Raw genomic sequence first — 21,892 nt, forward strand, 5'->3', positions numbered from 1 at the left:
AGAAAATACAAAAATGAGCAGAGCATGGTGGCGTGTGCCTGTAGTCCCACACCGTCAGAGGCTGAGGTGGGAGGACGCTGGAGCCCTGGAGGCGGCAGTGGCAGGGAATCATCATTGCAGCACTGCACACTCCAGCCTGGGTGACAGAGTGAGACCCTGTCTAAAAAAAAAAGAGAAAGAAAAAAATTTGGATGTATATTTTATCACTGAATTATCTATACATTAATGCAATGGAAGAAATAAAGAAAAAGACATATTTTGACTTTATAAAACATTTTTAAGTGCTTTGGCACATCAAAAATATATGCAAAATAAGGTTGGGTGCGGTGGCTCAAGCCTGTAATTCTAGCACTTTGGGAGGCCGGGCGCAGATCACTTGAGGTCAGGCGTTCGAGACCAGCCTGCCAACACCATGAAACCCTGTCTCCACCAAAAAACACAAAAATTAGCTAGGTGTGGTGGTGTGCGCCTGTAGTCTCAGCTACTTGGGGAGGCTGAGGTGGGAGGATCGCTTGAACGTGGGGACGGAGGTTGCAGTGGGCTGAGATGGCACCACTGTACTCCAGTGTGAATGACAGAGTGAGACTCTGTTTCAAAAAAAAAAAAAAAAAAAAAAAAAAAAAGCAAGATAGTATAGAGAGGGAAGCAAAAAAGTGGTAAAAATTTTGTCACAAATAGTAAGAAATGCATATTTTAAAACCTCATGAAGAATCAATGAGGCCCCATAAAAATGGGTAAAGCACACAAACAAAAGGTTAATAAAGCATGGAAAACTTTAACTCACTAATGACAAAGAAATGCACATTAAAATAACAATTTTTTTTTAACCACTAAAATCTGTGTATGTGTATATTTGTGTATCTATATCTTGGTGCTGGTGGTAGTCTGCTGAGGCAAAATTCTGGACTGTTACAGGAATAAATCTGGCACAGCCTTTCTAAAACACAATCTGTGTGTCAAAGGCCTCAAAGCTGTCTGTATCTTATGACCTCAAAATTTTCCTTCTAAAAATAATCAAAATGAAGACCTTTGTAAAAAGCTCTTTATTACAGTATTACTTACAAAAGTGAAAAAACAGAAAAAAATCCAAAAGTTTACAACAGAGGTTTCATTAAATGATACATTTATGTAAAAGAATGTCATAGTTATCAAAATGGTATCTTCTAAGAATTTTGGGCCAGGTGAGGTGGCTGGCTCATGCCTGTAATCCCGGCACTTTGGCAGGCTGAAGTGGGAGGATTACTTGAGCCCAGGAATTCAATACCAACCTGGGCAATGTAGTGAGACAGTGTCTTTACAAGAAATAGAATAATTAGCTGGGCATGCGGCTGTGGTCCCAGCCACCTGGGAGGCTGAGGTGGGAGGATCGCTTGAGTTCAGGAATTCTAGGCTGCAGTGAGCCGTGACTGAGCCACTGTACTCTAGCCTGGGCGAAAGAGAAAGTCCCTGTCTAAAAAAAAAAGGAATTTTGTCTTATAGATGTACCATAATGTATGTAACCAACACTGTTGTTGGATGTCTAAATTGTTTCTAGTTTCCCCAGACCTCTTCCTTCTCCTTGTTCCCTATCCTCTACTGTCCCTCCAGTCTTCCAAACCAGCAACCTGGGAATTGACTTGAGATTCTCCTACACCTTTCCAGTCCATCTTATCTTGTGCTGCTGGTCATCAAGTTCTTTTGAGTCTGTCTACTTAGAACCCTACATATCTGTCCCTTGATCCCAAACCCACTGCCACCACTTCCAGGACAGGTCTTATCATCTTTCATCTGGACTATCCTAATGACTGGCCATTTACATTGTCTGTCTTTTTGACTGCTAAGCACCCCAAAGCCCAGTAGAGCAACTGAAACAAAACTGAAACATAAATGGTATGCAACACGATTGTAAAATTCTATTCACTTATTCAATGAGCATTAATGAGTGCCTACGATGGGCTGCCTCTGCCTCCCAAACCACTTTCTTTTCTTTTCTTTTTTTTTTTTTTTTTGAGACAGTCTCGCTCTGCTGCCCAGGCTGGAGTGCAGTGGCATGATCTCGGCTCACTGCAACCTCCATCTCCCGGGTTCAAGCAATTCTCCTGCCTCAGTCTCCTGAGTAGCTGGGATTACAGGTGCATGCCACCATGCCCAGCTAATTTTTGTATTTTTAGTAGAGACGGGGTTTCACCATGTTGGCCAGGCTGGTCTTGAACTCCTGACCTTAGGTGATCTGCCCACCTCAGCCTCCCAAAGTGTTGGGATTACAGGCGTGAGCCACTGCGCCTGGCCTCTCAAACCACTTTCTCTCTGCCAGAATGATTTTCCATGTACAAATCAGATCACATCACCACTGCCTACAGAAGAGCTGAGCCTTTTAGCCAGTAACCCATCTGTCTCTTGTTTCAGTCTCTGTCCATCTGAAGTCCCCACTTGCTAATTCATGCCCTACACTTTTGCTGATGCTGCTCCTTGTCTCTAATGTCCTTCCCACCTCTATCCACATGACCCATCTATTTTCTAAGACTCAGCAGCTGCTTCTCCTTTATGTCTTTCCTGACCCCCTCCACCCCAAGGCAGAACTGACATCTAACCTTCAAGAGGTGGTAAAATATGGAGTTCAGATCCTTGGTCCTAGGATTTAACTTCAGCTCTGCTCACTCACCATGTGCAGATCCTGGGCAAGGAATGTACCATTTCCTTATGGATAAACGAGGGACACCATGACTATTTAGCTTACAAACTATTGCAAGAATTAAATGAGCCAATCCAGGCTGAGTGCACACTAGCCCCACAGGGCAGGGGCTCACATCTGATTCACCTCTGTAGCCCAGGGCCTGGCCCAGCACAGGCAACAAAGAGGCATCAGTGATGGTTACTAAAGGAGATCTGATCTCCACCCAGGGCCCCCAGTGACCAGCAGCTCTTCAGCCTCTTCTGCTGCTGCTCCTTTGGTGGACTGTCTTTGTTCCAGCCACTCCCTCCTCATGGCTCCCACCTCTGTGGCAACATCTCTTTCTCTGGCAAACTGTCTTCCAAAGGCCAGTTCAAAAGATGGGCCCTGGTGGCAAACTTCGGTTTCAGCCCGGCAGGCTGAGCAAGCCGACCCCAGTTTTTCCTGTTCCTGTCTCCAGAAGTGGGGTGTGTGTAAGGGAGGTAAAAGGAGGGATGGTGGGAGACAGTAGGAAAGGGAAGGGTGGAGAAATAGTCAAGACCTTAGGCATAGCTGAGGGGAAGCCCCTCTTGGGTGGGCCAGATGTGGACCGACAGGAACGGCAGATGCCAGCCTGTGCCAAGCACCGCACAGCCCCTGTCCCTTCTCCAGGCCCAGCAGGCCCCAACAGCTTCCCACCTGGGGTTCCTGCCCGTGCCTGCCCCGCACACACCTGAAGAGGAGGGAGAAAGCACAGGGGCTGCTCGGGAGGAGCAGGGGGAACCAGGATTGGGCACAGCTGGGGGCGTGTGTGAGGAGGCTCCAGGCTGGCTTTACAAGGGTTACTTTATTATCTCTTTAACTTTCACCCAATTCACAGGTACAGGCCCCAAGATGAAACATGTTCAAGGTCAAGCAGCCTGCAGGTGGCTGCAAGTGGATTGAAACCCGAGTGTCCTGACTCCAAAACGGCATTCTTTCCGCCACAACATTTATATCATCGCTGCAGTTCCCACCTCTGGAAGTCTGAGGGGTTAGGGGTCAAAGATAAAGGAGACCTCCCCTCTCTCCTCTAAGAGCACTAAGGGAGCTCTCAGGAGTCTCTCTGGTGCCCAGTCCCATTTTTCAGAGGGTACTGAGGCCCAGAGAGGTGAGGGGACTTGTTAGGGTACACGCACAGCTGGCGAGAATCTGCACTGCGTTTGACTTCACAACCTGGTTTTCTGCACATGAGATGCCCTCTCTGAAACAATCCCTCTTGGTCTGTTCCACATGCTGTAAGTCCTGGATTTAAACCACTATCTCAAACGGTAGTAAAAGTGATTAACTCAATCCTCTTGGCGATCTGATGGGGAGGGGAAAGCTGCCACCTCTCCTCTCATCTTTACTCTTTCCTGGGAGGAGAAATGCCTGATGTGACTGCTTAGATGTGAGGATACTGAGTGTGTCATGATTACTGGTGTGAGATGAAAATTCTCTCCCACATAGGCAGCCCTTCCTGACTTGCTGCCTCTGCGTGGCAGTGAGTGAGCTGGGCAGGCCTCCTCCTTGGAGCAGGCCACCTCTGCCTCTGCCCTTCGTGGCTCACTGCGCTGAGGTCTTACTGCCCTAGGTTCTAACTCCGCCAGCAGCGGCTGAGAGTCATATTGGGACCCTGGGGGAAGGAGCCCTGTTTTAGGTCACAAACCCCAGGAAGCCCTGCACTGGAGAACTGGGAGCCCAACACAGCACCAGTCCAGCGCTCCTTTTATTCTTTCTCATCTGCCACTGTCCTGGTGTAGTTTCCTCAGAGATTTCAGGGAAAGGAGAAACAGTAAGACTAAGATATGGTTTTGGCATTTTCGTGTTTCCCCAGCCACAAAAACATCAAGTACCAACAAAACCTCAGCCTGTTTCCTAAAAAAAAAGCTGTAACTCCTCTTCTCAGAAACACGTACACAGGCACATACACAGAACATCTGTGTACCACTGCAGAGGCTTTGGAGTGTGAAAAACAGAGGCTCAATTCCAGCTCCACATCTCTGTGACCCGGGGCACATTGTGTCCTCTCTTTACACCTCAAGTTCCTTGTGCATACAACAGGGCTGATAAGACCTACTTCCCAGATAGCTGTAAGGATTAGAGATGCTGTGCATTTTACAGCATCTGGCACGGGGTCTGGTATATAGCAAGCTCAATAAATCTTACTTATTATGATTATAGTGAGTGTCACAGAGACCAGGAGAGTGAAGCGGAGGGTGTGGTCAGCAGCGTCAGCCACCGGAGAGGCCAGGACACATCCACACCTGCACGCGTGCATGCATTTGAATGGGAGAGCCAGCCTTCCCCCTGGCTCCCCGCAGGGAGGTCTGCCTTCTGCTGGAGACACTGCCAGGCCTGCTGCCAGCACACAGTCCTATTCCACAAGGCCTGTGCCTGCAAGTGTCCACATCTGGCCCAAGGCCTCTCACATCTCATTTCCCCAATCCACAGGACACAACAGAGGCCTATAAGGCCTGCCAGTGCTGCTGGCCTGGCATGGTCTGGCTTCTCCTCAAGGCCAGCTGTGGGCTGCATTCCTTGTTGAATCCCTCCTCCTTCAGGAATGCCCCTGCCTCAGTCAAGTCTGGACCCAGCTCCTCTGTGTGGGGCTGCCAGACTCCTGCTGATGCAACCTGTTCCACTCTTGTCAGAACATCCAGGAGCAATGGGGAAAACATCTGGGAAGGAAGCACTTTCCCCACCAGGCTCCTGAGAGAATGTTTCCTGGTGTGCTCATAGGTCTGGGAGTAGACATTAACCGTGGTAGGCTTTCACAGCAAGAGTAGGCAGATATGTCCACGCCTATGCTCCCTGCTGCTACTGCCTTAGGGTGGGCCACCAACTCTCCTGGGGTCACTCTAACAGCCATCACCTCTCTCTGACTCCCTCTTGCTTTCCCTTCAGTTCATTCACATCCCTGCACAAATCTGATCTTGACACTCTTGGGCTTAAAATCTTCCGTGGCTTTCCACTGCTCACTGCAACAGCTTGCGTTGACAATTCAAGAGTGCAGGTCTGACTGTGAACCCTCACACCCCCAACTGCTCTAACTCTGTGTCCCGAAGCACATCCTTTACCATTCAAAGTCTCATTACCCTCTCCTATGCAGTAATACTAGCTCTCCTTTATAGTGTTTTTGTGTTATGACAGTTTAAAGTCATGCATATAATATGTCTGGCACAAAGTCAGCTCTTGTTAGCTTCTGCTATTATTGGTCGTCAGGATAAGGTCCAGGTTCCTTGATGAGACTTTGGCTTTTAAGACCCTTCACCATCTGTCCCCTGCTCAGCTAGCTTCATCTCCAGCCACTGCCACCATATCCATGTAGGTCCACCCCTAACATTGTTGGGCCAAGGACAAAACTACAAATGGGTGTATTATACACATATCACATGTCTAAAATTTAATTTTAAATACCTCAAAGTTATGAGGCAAGTTATCAAGCTGTTAAATATATTCTAGCACCCTGAAAGGCTGAGGTGGGCAGATCACTTGAACTGAGGAGTTGGAGACCAGCCTGGGCAACATGGTGAAACTCCGTCTCCGCAAAAAAATACAAAAATTAGCCAGTCACGGTGGCACACACCTGTAGTCCCCAGCTACTTGGGAGGTTGAGGTGGGAGGATGGCAGGGGCCCAGAAGGCGGAGGCTGCAGTAAGCCAAGATCGCACCACTGCACTCCAGCCTGGGTGATATAGCCAGACCTTGTTTAAAAAAAAAAAAAAAAAAAAATATATATATATATATATATCTCCTTCCTTGAAAAATGTGCTAGAAGGACAGGTTTGAGTTTGGAATCCTGACCCTGGGGATCTGTTGTGCTGGACCATGGTGGTCCAGCCCAATTCCCACCCCTGGTCCCATCCCATACCATAAGAAGTCTTGTGCAAAACCCCTCTCTTAAAAAAAAAAAAAAAATTTTAGTCAGGTGTAGTGGTGAGGACCTATAGCCCCAGCTACTAGGAAGACTGAGGTGGGAGGATTACCAGAGCCCAGGGAAGTCAAGGCTGCAGTGAGCCGAGATCGTGTGACTCCAGCCTGGGCAACGGAGTAAGACCCTGTCTCAAAAAAAAAAAAAAAAAAAAGAAATCTGTGCATGTGTGTAGACTCCTCCTCACTCCACACATCCAAGCTCTGCTCACAGCCTCTGCAGATACCCTCCTTGGGCTTAGGGTATGCACAGAGAGTTATATTCTGCCCTCAAGTAGATGGAAGTGGACTTGGACTTGGCACTGTTAGGGCAAGAAATTCTGAGGTCTCCATTACCTGATAGTGGTCTCTCAAGGCAGATGGGCCTGGGATGGGCACATCCCTCTTGGCCCTGCATATTCCTCTTTACTCCATGGCAAAGGCTGTAGTCAGAGGAGGGCCACAGTGGGGCCTAGGGCAGATGCCTCTCTCAGGTCAAGGGCAGTACCATGCCCATGCCCCACTCGTTATACTGAATTATTTTTAATTCACTAAATACACCATGCTCTTTGCCAACGTTATTCTCTATGCCCAAAACATGCATGTTCATCGGTATCCTGAAGGCCAAGAAACAAGGCGGCAGGACCCTCCTGATCAGGTGGCATCTGTACCCTTGGGCCCAGGCCCTGTTGCTCTCGCCGACACGCTCACTCCTCGTCCTGTGGTTTGGGATTCTGCCCAGTGGGCAGGCAATATTTTTTGTGCTCATTCTCACTTCTCAGAAGGCGAATGTCATTGCAGATGAGCACAGTGTGTCACTGGTGTCCTGTGCATCGTCCTACTAGTTCTTACAGCAGAATAACAGGTAGCTATGCAGGGAAGCTTTCGTGATTTCCATTTTATAGAAGAAGAAAATGAAACTCAAAGATGTGGCAGAAGAAGAGGTTTGTTTTCAGTTCCTTACACTGAGGCCAGTGCTCTAGCTGCTGATCCTACCTGCACTGAAGGTTTGGGGATAGCAGCTGCGCTGGCTGGTCCAGGTGCCCACACCCTCGGCAGGACCGCCGTGCTACTGCTTTATACTCCATCACGTAGTGAGACCATAACTCACATAAAAAAAAAAACCCCTTAGGTAATATTTGGGTTTGGCTATTATAAATAACACTACAAAATATAAAGTAACACTACAATAAAAATCTTTGTGCACTGACTTTTCTTTCCTCTGGGTGATCGCTCCCGGTACCAAGTTCCATTTCCTTTCCAAAAAGCTGGTCCCTATTTGTACTCCGACCAGTAGCCTTTGATACACCTGTCATTGCACTCATGCAGCATCATGTAGGATAATTTAACACGTTATTTGAAAACATGGTAGGTGATAAATGGCAGCCTGTTTCCTTTACATGAATTTCTCTGACTGCTAGGAAGGTTAAACATATTTCTGTTGTTCACTAGTTATCTTTCTTTCTGTGTGATCTGTTCAGTTTCCTGTCCATTATCTGCTGGGATTCTAATGGTTTTCTTGTTAACTCTCATAATAACCCTTTGCCTGCCATATGTTCTAAATATGTTTTTTCAAAGTTGTGCGGCAGTCTTTTTGTGTTAACTTGAAATTCTAATATGTTATCAAATTTGATTTCTTCTAGCACTTCTGTGTCTTAAAAGTTCTTTCCCTCCAGGAATTTGATTTCTATCCTTACTTTAAACTTCCCTTTGGTTATATTTTTATATTTCACTTTTTAGTCCATTTGGAATTTTGATGTATGCTACGAGGAGAGAGTCAGAAAACTTTTTGAAAGCTATATTTGGAAAAAAAGCGATGAACAAAAAGAAGAGCCGGCTTGGGGCGGTCCGTGTGATGCCAACAGGCAACTGAAAGGCAGAGTGCCAGGGACTGTTCAGTTCTTATTTCTTTATCAAGGAGAATGATCTTGGAACTGCATAAAGAAGATCAAATATGGCTAAGAGGAAAGAAATGCCCTGGAGAGGCAAGAAGAGAGCAAAAGGATGCGAGGGTCTGAACCTAAAAGAAAGACCTTCCAGGGCAATGAAAGGAGGCAGCCTCGCTGAGAGGAAAGAGCCTGACTGAGAGGCAGAGTTTGGAGTTAGAATCCCGACTCTCCTCGAAGGTACTGCTGCACTCTGGGCCTCAGTTTCCACATGTGCTTATTCTCTTATGTATACCAACTATGCCTCAAACACTGCTGGAGGTGATGGCCTTACAGAGATCAACAGGACAGGAAGAGGGGCATCTCATACATCCATGGGCAGGTGAACGGGTAGAACATGGAGGCACAAAATAGGCCAGAGTGGAGAGGACATGCTGGGTGATAAAGAGTGGCAAGGGTCGGGTGCAGTGGTTCACACCTGTAATCCCAGCACTTTGGGACGCCAAGGCAGGCAGATCACCTGAGGTCAGGAGTTTGTGAGCAACCTGGCCAACATGACGAAACCCCATCTCTACTAAAAATACAAAAATTAGCCAGGTGTGGTGGTGGGCACCTGTAATCTCAGCTACTTGGGAGGCAGAGGCAGGAGAATGGCTTGAACCTGGAGGGGGTGGCAGAGGTTTCAGCGAGCCGAGATCATGCCACTGCATTCCTGCCTGGGTGACAGAGCGAGACTCCATTTAAAAAAAAAAAAGAAAAAAAAAAAAAAGAGTGGCAAGGAGAAGGGAAGGCTTGGAAGGGGCCAGATCACGGAGTTCTGTGCTGTGGAGCTGAAACTGAGTTGAAGCTGAGTCTGCTGGATTTAGAATCAGAAGGTCACTGCCAGGTGAGAGTGGTTTTGGAAGGCAGGATGGAGGCGGAGAAACAGACAGCAAACAGGCAGACACTGGGACAGGCGATGACTTTTCCCAGAAACTTGAAAGAGAAGAGAAGAGAGGTGAACATAAGCTAAAGAGAGGGCTTTTATTTTTAAGGTGAAAGAGACCCAAATACATTCGTAGATGTGAGAGGAGGACCCGGCAAAGAGGTGAGAAAGGAGACAAAGGAAAGAAGACGGTCCTGAGAAGGTGAAAGGAGATGGCATCCAGGACAGGAGAGAACTGACCATGAAAGGCAGAGGCACAGGAGGGATGGCAGAGGAGGAAGCAGGGATGAATGGGGATGCAGGTATGTTTGTAGATGGGAAGCAGGAAGCTCAGAGTTTCTGGCTGGTGACAACCTTTATTTTCCCTGTGCAGCTGGACATGCAGTTTCTTTGGAATAGGATGGAGGTACAGCGGAATTGAAGATGATGAGGGTAAAGATCTGAGATGATCAAGGACCAGGGACAGGACACAGGAATGGGAAGCAGCACTGAGATGCTACTAAGGTAACACCATGTGTTACTACCTCGGCTGTAGCTTCTCTCCCTTGGGTGACATTCAGTCCCTGGTACTGGACTGGCTGGATGTGAAGGAAAGCACTGGGAAAGGGAGCTGTTGAGTGAGTGAGACTGTGCTTGAAGAACGGGACTCCATGTGATGTTGGTGATTGCTTTGGATTTGCTGAATCAATGAATAAATGGGAGGTGTTATAGTGCAATGGTTAAAGTGAGACACCTTCGGTCCAAAATGCGGCCCTACCGCTTACTACTACTCACAGTACCTGCCTTGTAGGGTTGTGGAGATGGCCGGCTGAGATGATGCATATAAACCACATCGTCCAGGGCCTGGCATAGAGAAGAGTTCAGTAAATGGTAGTTCTTACCATCCTCACAGACCACGGCAGATAGGAGCTGACTGATGGAGGATTCTAACCAGGAACTATGTGGTCAGATTTATTTCTTAGGAAGATCCCTGAGGCAGTGAGATCTGAGTTTGAATTAGGCTCTACCACTTAACTAGTTGTGTGACCTTACACAAGTAACACATCCTCTCTGTGCCCTAGTTTCTTAATCTCTAGCATGGGGATAATAACAGTACCTAGCCATAGGGTCATTATGAGAACTGAATGAATTCAAGGAAAGCTGATAAACTGAAGAGCTTAATAAGTGACAGCTATGATGATAATGATAGTGATGACAGAAGGAAGAGGAGAGCAAAGGGAAGGAAAAGAAGCAAGGAGAGGAACAGGAAGAGGAGCAAGAGTGGTGGGAAGAGGAGCAGGAGGAGGAGGGGGAAGAGTGGCAGGAAGAGGAACAGGAGGAGGAGGGGGAAGAGTGGCAGGAAGAGGAACACAAGGAGGAGAAGAGTGGCTGGAACAGGAACAGGAGGAGGAGGAAGAGTGGTGGGAAGAGGAACAGGAGGAGGAGGAAGAGTGGTGGGAAGAGGAGCAGGAGGAGGGGGAGGAAGAGTGGTGGGAAGAGGAGCAGGAGGAGGGGGAGGAAGAGTGGCAGGAAGAGCAGGAGGAGGAGGAAGAATGGTGGGAAGAGGAGCAGGAGGAGGGGGAGGAAGAGTGGCAGGAAGAGGAACAGGAGAAGGAGGAAGAGTGGTGGGAAGAGGAGTAGGAGGAGGGGGAGGAAAAGTGGCAGGAAGAGGAGCAGGAGGAGGAGGAAGAATGGTGGGAAGAGGAGCAGGAGGAGGGGGAGGAAGAGTGGCAGGAATAGGAGCAGGAGGAGGTGGGGGAGGAGTGGCGGGAAGAGGAAGAGGAGGAGGGGGAGGAAAAGTGGTGGGAAGAGGAGCAGGAGGAGGAGGGGGAGGAAGAGTGGCAGGGAGGGGAACAGGAAGAGGGGGAGGAAGAGTGGTGGGAAGAGGAGCAGGAGGAGGAGGAGGAAGAGTGGTGGGAAGGGGAGCAGGAGGAGGGGGAGGAAAAGTAGCAGGAAGAGGAGCAGGAGGAGGGGGAGAAGAGTGGCAGAAAGAGGAGGAAGAGTGGTGGGAAGAGGGGCAGGAAGGGGAGGAAGAGTGGTGGAAAGAAGAGCAGGAGGGAGAGGGAGAGTGGCAGGAATAGGAGCAGAAGGAGGGGAAAGTGGCAGGAAGAGGAACAGGAGGAGGGGGAGGAAGAGTGGCAGGAAGAGGAGCAGGACGAGGGGGAGGGAGAGTGGTGGGAAGAGGAGCAGGAGGAGGGGGAGGGAGAGTGGTGGGAAGAGGAGCAGGAGGAGGGGGAGGGAGAGTGGTGGGAAGAGGAGCGGGGGGTGGGGAGGAAGAGTGGTGGGAAGGGGAGCAGGAGGAGGAGAATGACAATGGTAATAATTATGAGGCAGTGACCAAGAGCTTACAGAAGACAGTGAGGAAGAGGAGCTGAGGGAGTCCCCATTCTTGAGCATTTTTATCTGAAGGCAGAAGAGCAATGGTGGAGAATCCTCGAAGAGCTGGTCTCAGAGGCTTGGTGAGAAGCCTGGGCTGGGTGGTGAATGCTGGCTAGGCAGCAGGAGGCCTGCACTGAGTCTCCCAGGACAGAGTCCACACTAAGGCTCTGCATCCCTCTCAGGCTGGTGAAAGTGCAGGGAACAGGTGAAGGTGCAGGTGGACATCATCCAATCCCCATTCGGGCCTGGTCCAATAAGAAGCCTTACATTTGGGGATGTGGTGGCCCCTTCTGCCCTATGGATTAGTCCAGCCCTGCTGCCTTTCACTAGGAGGCTCCTTGTCTCTCCCTCCTCTAGGCCTGGCCTCTGACCCCTGCTTCTGGGTCACCTCCTAGGTCAAGCCCTACAGCCTGACAGAAAAGTGCTTCGCTCCCTGGGATAATTGGGCTTTTCTAACAGCAAAATCACCACCAGCGATAAAAAATAAATAAATAAATAACATTACTATTTGCTATAGACTGAGAACTAAGTTCTCTATGCTAGATGCTTCTAGATTTCATCTTTTCTTTTCTTTTTTTTGAGACGGAGTGTCGCTCTGTTGCCCAGGCTGGAGTGCAGTGGCTGGATCTCAGCTTACTGGAAGCTCCACCTCCTGGGTTCATGCCATTCTCCTGCCTCAGCCTCCCGAGTAGCTGGGACTACAGGTGCCCGCCATCACGCCCGGCTAATTTTTCGTATTTTTAGTAGAGATGGGGTTTCACTGTGTTAGCCAGGATGGTCTCAATCTCCTGACCTTGTCATCCGCCCATCTCGGCCTCCCAAAGTGCTGGGATTACAGGCTTGAGCCACCGCGCCTGGCTAGATTTCATCTTATCTAATTTTAAAAATAACCCTGAAAGATACACAGCACTCCTCATCTACTGTATCAATGACACTAAATCTAAGGTTAGATTTAGTGCCTAAGAGGTAGCCCACTAGTAAATAAGAGTCTAAACTTAAACCCACATCTGTGTAACTCCAAGGCCTAAGCCACTTTCCCCTCTTAAGTCATGTTGTCTTTCTAAAATCAGGGACTCAGTCTCCCTGTGCTTGAATGTGGGGCCCTGGCTGGTCTCTTACATCCTGCCCTCCTCCCTCTCTTCCCAGGGACTGAAGTACAGCTGGAGGGTAAGTGCTGTGTCAAGGCTGTCCAGGGACCCACTCCCAGCCCTATCCTCTCCCCACTGCTAGGCTGGGACCACCCCACACCCACCCAGCCTAGGCCCCAGGGCCTCAATGAATTGATGACCAGTCAGAGATGCTCAGCAGTGAGGCTGGCTTTCCAGTTTTGAGTGGGGAGGAGGAAGAGGAGGCAGCAAATCGGGTCGGGAGGCAGTTCCCAGGGGCTTCTGTGGCCTGCTGAGGCGCAGTGGGTGAGACTGGCCAAGGCAGGAGGGCAGGGCCTGAGGGATGGGGATGGGAGGCTCTGCGTCTCACCTATCCTGTCCTCTCCAGACCCCAGGCCTCTGCCCTCTGGACAGTGGATGGGGTGTCTCCAGCCTTCATCCAACACCAGGAAGAGGATGCACAGGCCACAGCATTGGGGGTACTAGGCAGCACACTCTGCCACACCACCCTCATTGTGCCATGCTTGATCCACACAACACACCTCCAGTTTCCTGAAGGGAGCATGGTCTCTTGGGTCTACACATGCTGTTCCCTTTGCTTCTAATTCCTTTTGCCCACTCACTCCTAACTCTTCCTTCAGGGTCCAGCTCAGGAGTGACTCCTCCAGGAGGCCTTCTTTTGTCCCCCACCTGCCCCAGAGCTGCATTAGGCCTTCCTCATCATGGCAGCCTCCACACTGTACTGTTAACTCTAGCTCTGGGACTATCTCTCCCACTAGACTGTGAGCTACTTTGGTTGGGAACAGTGCTTAATTCCTCTTTGTATTCCCAGGGGCCAGTGTAGAGCCTGCAAAGAGAATACCTCATGAACATCTGGTAAGTGAGTGAGTGTGTTGGGAAGACTGCAGAGGCACCTCTGAGAAGGCCTGCAGCAGAGCTGGAGGCTGCACCCCCATGTCCCTGGCTCCACCCTCTCTCCAAGCCTCAGCTTCTGTGTTGTGCTTGCCCATCCACTGGTGCTCTTCTGAGTTGCCCTGAGCACACAGCCTGCTGGGAACTCCTACACCTGCTTGCTGGCTTGGCCACAGCTCCTGGGATCTGGGAGACAAAAGGCCTTTGTGTAACCTGTTTGGAGTTATCAGTGCCACTGTCCAGTGAGTCAGGGACCCAAATGGCCACAAATGAAGAGGAGAGTTCTCAGATGCAAGAAAGTAAGGCCAGCTCTGGCACAGGCTGTTAGCTCTGGGTTGTTTGGCCGTCCTTTCCTACATCTTCCCCCTTGCCCTGCCCCTTCCCATATCCTATGAGGACTCCTGGGTACTAGAAAGTTATAGGCTTACTACATATTCCTCATGTAGTAAGTGGCAGGAAGCAGCTGTCTCTAAGGCCTAATTCCTGTTCCAGCCCTGCCCTGCCAGGCCTTGGCTCCAGAACCCAGAGCTGCCTCCTGCCAGAATTCTGCAGGTGAGGCTCCAGACAGGTGCAGAGAGCTCTCCAGCAGCCCAGAGGCGGCATGACTGGAAACATCCCTACAGGAGCAGGACAAGCTGGTGACTAGGACACCAGACAGGAGGGGACCTGGAGAAGCAGCCTCGCTCACATTTTCCTGGGTCTCAGATGCCAGGGAAGTGCGGCAAAGCATGGGTGAGGTCCTGGGAAGGCATTAGCCTTGGGCTTGGGGTGGAGAAGGACACTAAAGAAAAGGTCCCTGGGGCGGCCAAAGGGCCTGGGCAGGTCCACTCTGAGAGATGGGGGAGGTGAGGCCACGGGCAACCCCGGCATTCCTCTGGCAGCTCACTTTAAAGGTCCAAATTATCTTTCACTTTGGAGCCAAGGAAGGCCCACGGTAATTCAGAGGACTCCTCCCTGTCTCCTCTCTCTCCTTCCCACTCACCCCCACCCATCCTGGGTAGCAGTTCTCACCAATGCAAGGCTGGTCCTAGAGCCCCGGGTGTGGCCAGGACAACACAGATGTCAGCAAGAGTGAGCCTGTGCCTGTGCCTCATCCTGCAATGCTGGTACCTTGAATCTGCCTGCTGCCAAGGCCAGGCCGGGCGGAGAGCTCCTCAGTCTTCCTGGGAAAAGCAAGGCTCTGCTGTCTGCTTCCTGAGTAGCCTGAGTATAGTGAGTTCTCCGACTCTAGCTGGCTTCCTTCCTTTTCTTCTTTCTTTCCTTACTCCCTTGGATGAATTTTAAGAACCTTGAATTAACTGACCTTGGTGTTCCTGGAAGGAACATGTGATAACACCCACGACAGGCTCTGACCCACCCCTTTGGCCCAGCCTTATTTGAACTGCCTGGCTTCTCCCAGTCTGCCCAGTAGGAAGTAGGAACTGGTGTTCGAGCCAATTGCAGATCATTTATGGTGATTGGGCAGTGAAGGGTAAAAACCAATGGGATCAAGCCCTGTCCCTTAGGAGCTCTTGCCCTGAGGGAGGCTGTGACAGAGGAAATGATGTGAAAGGAGGATGGCAGAAGGCCAAGGTGAGTGAGACAGCAGCCCTTAGGCTCACTGGGGTTCACCAGGACAGACCCTATTTCCTACCATTCTCCCTTAAAAGTGCCTATCTGTGATCCTAATTCTACTGCCCTCAAGGCAAAGAGAGGGTCTCTGAAAACACTAGTGTCTCAGTTCCCAGGGTTCTGAAAACAGTAGGGTACTCCTGGAGCCACTGTTATTTACCTGGTCTGTGTGGGCAGTGGGCCTACTTGAAGCTGGGTCTGGCTAAGGCCAAGCGGTCACTCTGCTGCCTGGCCCTTTCCTCCCCTTTGGGGAGGTGGACTGGACACCGTGGAGCCCAGGTGCCTCATCCAGTCTGGTTCTGATATGGATTCCCCTTCCCCACTGTCCCACCTACCTGAATTTCTGGACCTGACTTCTGTCTTCTCTCTTGCTTGCTACCTACTTGACACTGCCTGTACTTGGCCTTGCTTGGGAAAGAGCTGTGGAGTTAAACCAAATTGCACTGAGACCCTACAGGCAAGAGAAGCTGTTCCCACTCCCAACTCTTCTCTAAACCTTCAGAAAGAACAACTAGCTTCTCACTGTAGGCAGAGGGCCGTCTGTCATCATCCTCCTCTAGTAAGAGGCTTGGGTATTAGAAGATGAATGGCCTGAGCTCTGTAGTACCCCAGCCCTGGGGCTTCTGGTGACAGCTGGTTGTGGGGGAGTGGACCTGGACAAGTTCACGGATGTCCCTGTAGGCCCAGAGCTGGGAAGCAGAGGTCTTGGGAGGGAACTCAGTGGTGGTCTCCTAAAGAGCAGTTGACCTTACTCTGCCACATAAGGTCCCTAAAGAAATGGGCCCAGACCCTTACCTGCTTTGAACAGTCAGTGGAACCTGATCATTCCCAATGATCAGACTCAGTGGCAGGTTGGGGATTCAGCTATGGTCAGTGGTAAAAGTACAAAGTGGAAAGAGGCCAGGACTTACAAGCTTGGAAGCTGGCACTCTCAAGTTAAGGGGTCTGCTGTCCCTGCAGAACCCAGGCTGAGAAAGAAGGCAGGGACCCCTAAGACCAGAGTCAGAGAGAACTTACAGAGGAGAAGAGGGGGCAAGGGAGGCAGCTACAATGTCAGGGCAGCAGAGTGGGAAGATTGGGAGTGATACGAAGGCTGGCCTGAGAGACAGAGCTTTCCTCAGCCAGGAGATCTAAGGCCAGGGAAGGGTCCCTGGGGCTGCTGGGGTCTGACTACAGAAGGCTAAGGAAAGATCTGCACCTGGGCACCTAGAAGCAAGTAGCAGGTGTCAGGCATATCAGCCCCCAGAGTTTGGCCAGCAACCCTGGCAATCTCCTGACCTTTCTGCCCCTTGGCTGCCATTGGGTGACTTGCAGCTTTGGGTCATTAATGCTTCTTTTGAAGGTTCTTACTCATTCTTTGCTGCATTCAAGGGGTGGGACTGCTTAGGAGTTGGGGAAGGCCAGGGCAAGAGGTGGTGCCAGGAGAGCTTACCACTCTCTCCTTGTAGACGATATATTTCAACCACTTAAAGTCCTGCCACTTGAAGCCGGCGAGGACAAAGAGAGAATCACGCTCGTACTGCTCAGGCCGCTGCATGGCGCCCTCGGGGTAGGTGATGCGCAGTGTCGTTTTGCTGCCCACATCCTTCTCAAAGCCTTTCACTGGTGCTGAGTTCAGTCTACAGAGAGCAGGCCCAGTCAGAGCCTGGGCCTGTGTTTGGGAAGGCACCATGACCCCAGAATACCCCAGACACGGAGAATAGGAGTCCAGGTCACCTGGACCTATTCTCCCCAGGTGCTACCCCTAGTTGTCTGTTCCAAAGCCCTCCAACCCAGGTTCTTGAGGCTTCTGTTGATCTCCAGCCCAACTAGCTAGATAGACAGTTCTCAATGGGCTCAGGGCTAAGGGTTTGGACCAGGACACTCACCCAAGGTGCCATTTTGGGGAGCTCACCTCACCACAATGTCATAGTCGTCAATTCGTGACCCCAGAGACTTGTTGGCAAGAACGCCTCCATTGCCCACGATGATGCAGCGGCGGCAGCGGAGGCTGAGGGGAGAGAGGCGGAGACCTCTGTACAGAGAACTGCCCACCAGGTCTCTTCCCCTGCTCCTTTGGCCCTTGACCCCATGCCCTTGTCCAGGACCAGGCTGGGATAGAGGAAGAAGACCAGTGGGTTTCTGGCAGCATTTCTGAGAGAAGGCTTGAAGCATACAATGGGTAGCTGGGCCCTGAGACTCTCCAGCATCTCTAGGCCCTGACACTTCCCCAGGAAAACAGGGCCATAGAAAGGCTTGGGTGCCAAGCCTGGGTAGTGAGGAGGGAGCTCTAGTAAGATGGCATTCCAGGGTAAAGGTTCCCCAAGGGGTAGTGGTGTTTAGGCAGGCTTCAAGGGAGAGGGAAAAGTGGGCCAAGCTTGGGGCTATACCAGGAAAGCAGGAAAAGGGGAACAGGCCAGGTGTGGTGGCTCATGCCTGTAATCCCAGCACTTTGGGAGGCCGAGGTGGGCAGATCACAAGGTCAGGAGATCGAGACCATTCTGGTTAAAACGGTGAAACCCTGTCTCTACTAAAAATACAAAAAATTAACCGGGCATGGTGGCGGGCGCCTGTAGTCCCAGCTACTCAGGAGGCTGAGGCAGGAGAATGGCGTGAACTGGGAGGCAGAGCTCGTAGTGAGCCAAGATCGCACCACTGCACTCCAGCCTCGGTGACAGAGCAAGACTCTGTCTCAAAAAAGAAAAAAAAAAGAAAAAGAAAAAGAAGAAAAGGGGAACAGGACAGGAGGCTCTAGGACTCAAGGCTCCCAGCAGTCACTAGGGAGCTTACTCATAGTGCTTCTCCCATCCCTGACCCTGGCACTTCCCACTCTAGGGTCTGTTGGTTTGGGAGCTGTCACTGCCTTCTGGACTTAAGCTTTGCCCCCTTCACCTGCCCCTGCCACCCAGGCCCTCAGTCCCATTGCTGGGCTAGTCCCAGCCCCAGTGTCTTCAGTTCTTACCCTCAAACCTCTGGTATCTGAGGACTGGGATGTCTGCCAAGTGCTTACAACCCATGGGGGTGCAAGTTAGGTGCAGTGGTTCCACTTACCTGCTCCACCCACCCTGTGTGTGTACTGTATGTGCATGTGTGGATGTGCTGGAGAAACTGCTCATGTCCAGGGAAGGCCAGCTGGACCTCAACACCTCTGCACACCACCAGGCAGCGGTGGGTAGGAGGCTGCGCAGTGTGTGGCTCACCTGTCCAAGGCAGGGGTCAGGCGGTACTCTTTGGTGACTGACAAGATGGCTTTGATCAGATTGTCTGCAGACAGAGGAGAGAGGTTTCTGTTACAGGGTCACTTACGTTTCTATAAAATGTTTACAGATAGGCCAGGTGCGGTGGCTCATGCCTGTAATCCCAGCACTTTGGGAGGCCAAGGCGGGCAGATCACGAGGTCAGGAGATTGAGACCATCCTGGCTAACATGGTGAAACCCCGTCTCTACTAAAATTGCAAAAAATTAGCTGGGCGTGGCGGTGGGCACCTGTAGTCCCAGCTACCTGGGAGGCTGAGGCAGGAGAATGGTGTGAACCTGGGAGGCGGAGCTTGCAGTGAGCCAAGATCGCACCACTGCACTCCAGCCTGGGCGACTGAGTGAAACTCCGTCTCAAAAAAAAAAAAAAAAAAAAATGTTTACAGATAATCCTACTGGAAGGCACAAGTTCCTGGGGGCTAGAGTGAAAGTGGGAGCAGAGAGACCTCTGGACACGAGAATGCGTTGGGCCACTGCCCTGACTTTATTCCTGACAAAGGAAGTGAAGGCAGGAAACAGACAGGCATATCACTGCCAGGAGCCCGTCCCTAACACTGGCACGCAGCTTCTCTCCCAGGCTTCTGGGAGGCTCAACTGGTTTTCTGAGGCTCTGTAGTCAGGCCCCAGAGCATGCATTCCTAGGCCAGGGCCTTCCCTGGAAGCTGGAGCATGCGGTCTCCCCTGGAATGGGAGTACCTGCTCAGAGCTAGAGACCACCTTGTGCTTATCTCTGTGTTCCCACTCAGCAGATACCAGGAAACGAACAAGGAGACACCCAACAGCTGAAGAGCTCACCACGTGCCTCATTATCTGACATCACCTTTCCCTCACTTTCTCCCTCTCACATTGCCAGTCCTGAATCCTGCTCTTTGCCAGGCTGACTTTACCTCCTCACTTCTTTACTCCCTGAGCCTGGCTCTGCCCACCTGCACTCCACTCAGCAAGGACCCCTGTGACTTCTGTGCTCTCAGACCTGTGCCCACTATTTAGACCTCATCTCCTCAGCCTCTCTCTGGCTTTGGCAATGAGGACTGCTCTTCCAAACTGGTATCAGGAGAGCACTACAATATAATGTATAGTGAATAGCAAGGGTATTGGCTTTGGAGTCAAATACTGGCTGTACTCTGTGACCTTACATAAATCATTTCCTTTCTTTGAGCTTTAGTTTCCTCATCTCTAAAATGAAAGTAATTCCTATTTTGTGGAGTTGTTAGGAAGATATAAAATAATGTACATAAAGACCTAAAAATAAAGTAAACTGGTATCACCACAATGGAGAGCATCTTAATAACATCAAATAACCACAAAGATGTGCATACACTAAGATCCTACAACTATGCTCCTAGGCGCGGAGCACTGATAAAGTCACACGCTTGCTCCAGGAGACATGCAAGAGTGTCCGCTGATGAGCTGTTTGTTACAGCAAAATGTTGGAGGCAAGCTGAATGTCCACCAAAAAAAAAAAAAAACAAAACAAAAAACAGATTAAATGTGGTATATGAAATCCTATACAGCCATTAAAAAAAAATCAATGACCTAGAGCTATATGCATCAATACAGATAAATCTCAAAAACATATTAAAAAAAAATGAAGAATATACATACACATATACACAAATATATGTACATATAATGACACCATTTGTAAAGTCTAAAGACACGTAAAAGCGGTACTATATTTTTAATGAATATATAAATATGTAGTGAAAATACATAAGGCTGGGTGTGGTGGCTCACACCTGTAATCCCAGCACTTTGGGAGGCCAAGGAGGGAGGATTGCTTGAGCTCAGGAGTTTGAGACCAGCTTGGGCAACATGGTTAAACCCTGTTTCTACAAAAAAATACAAAAATTAATCAGGAGTGCTAGTGTGTGCTTTAGTCCCAGCTACCTGGGGAGCTGAGGTGAGAGGATTGCTTGAGCACGGGAGTTGAGGCTGCAGTGAGTCGTGTGTGTGCCAGTGCACTCCAGCCTGGGTGACAAAGCAAGACCCTGTCCCAAATATACATAAACAAGGCATAAGAATGCCAACACTGAAGCCAGGATAATGAAGAATAATGGCTTCCTGGGGAAGGAAGAGAATGGAGTGGGAAGGGCTCCACAGAAGCTTTAATTGTATCTCATGTTTTATTTCTTTTTTTTTTTTTTTTTTTTTTTTTTTTTTTTTTTTTTTTTTTTGAGACGGAGTCTCACGCTGTTGCCCAGGCTGGAGTGCAGTGGCGCGATCTCGGCTCACTGCAAGCTCCGCCTCCCGGGTTCCCGCCATTCTCCTGCCTCAGCCTCCTGAGTAGCTGGGACTACAGGCGCCCGCCACCGCGCCCGGCTAATTTTTTGTATTTTTAGTAGAGACGGGGTTTCACTGTGGTCTCGATCTCCTGACCTTGTGATCCGCCCGCCTCGGCCTCCCAAAGTGCTGGGATTACAGGCTTGAGCCACCGCGCCCGGCCTCTCATGTTTTATTTCTTAAGCTGAGTAGAAGGTATATCAATGCTCATTATTCCTAGTATTTTTTATATGCTTGAAATATTTCTTGTAAAGAAAAGATGGCTCCAAAATTAAAAATAACAAACTTATACTTTTTTAAAGGAGAGGGGTGGAGACGCTGGTAGAGGTAGCCGAGAGGTCATGTTAAGGACTGAGAAGTATCCCTTGGATTTCTCCAGGACACTGAGCAGTTTCACTGGAATGGTGGGGTGGGATGGGCAGGGATGCAGATGTTCTTCAGGAGTAAATGGTGAGAAAGAGGAGGCAGTAGGTGCAGTTAATCCTTCCAGAATGAGGTAGAGAATCTTTCCAGTTGAGTGAGAATGAGGTCGGGAAACAAACCTTTAAGCAATGTTCTACACTAAGTGCCTTCAGATATACCTTATGGTGGGCTTTAAGAAAGGCCACAGATTCCCTCCTTTTCCCACTTCCAATTTCACCTTTAAGGAAGAGCGTATTGCTACTAAAATTAGCCAAGGCCAAGGATATGGATTGGGCTTTGTTTTCTAGGAGGAGAACCTCAGCAGAAAGAGTACACATTAGCAGGTGCTCTCTGCTTGCTGGCTGATGGGCTCCACAGCAAACTTCCCTGGCCTTTGTAGCTATCCCATCTGAGTCTCGAGTGCAGATTTGAGAGAGAAGAGTGGCCTTCTTTGCTGCCTGCACCCAGGGAAAAGGTGTTCTTCATATGGTTTAACCTGACCCATTAGATTTGTCCTTGGAGGTCTGAGGTCAAAGCTCCAGTTCAAGTGCTTTTCCTGGCCACTTTCTTCTTTTCAGGGAGAGGTAGGCTGGCTGAGTAGAGGGTTCAGGTATTC

General features: G+C 49.9%; 1 protein-coding gene across 30 annotated transcripts in view; it reads right to left on the minus strand.

Moving 5' to 3' along the window:
• The window catches only part of LOC105494891 (ST3 beta-galactoside alpha-2,3-sialyltransferase 3), a 232,030-nt gene that overhangs the window by 12,865 nt on the left and 197,273 nt on the right, over positions 1–21,892 (minus strand). For 22 of the 30 annotated variants that reach the window (XR_011621909.1, XR_011621903.1, XR_011621901.1 and 19 more), the window contains 3 exons: positions 18,537–18,600; positions 17,252–17,347; positions 16,790–16,976 (listed from right to left, as the gene is read on the minus strand). The exons of 3 other annotated variants lie outside the window; for them this stretch is intronic. Coding sequence is in view for 13 of the 27 variants with exons in the window: in XM_071094441.1 (XP_070950542.1) it covers positions 16,790–16,976; positions 17,252–17,347; positions 18,537–18,600 (347 nt within the window). In the remaining 14 variants the exon portion in view is untranslated. Of the gene's footprint in view, positions 1–14,757; positions 15,015–15,692; positions 15,778–16,789; positions 16,977–17,251; positions 17,348–18,536; positions 18,601–21,892 lie in introns of those variants that run through there. 5 more of the 30 variants (XM_071094432.1, XM_071094425.1, XR_011621929.1 and 2 more) reach the window with 4 other exon arrangements.

Source organism: Macaca nemestrina, chromosome 1 (assembly GCF_043159975.1).
Source record: "Macaca nemestrina isolate mMacNem1 chromosome 1, mMacNem.hap1, whole genome shotgun sequence".
In the NCBI taxonomy this organism is placed as follows: domain Eukaryota; kingdom Metazoa; phylum Chordata; class Mammalia; order Primates; family Cercopithecidae; genus Macaca; species Macaca nemestrina.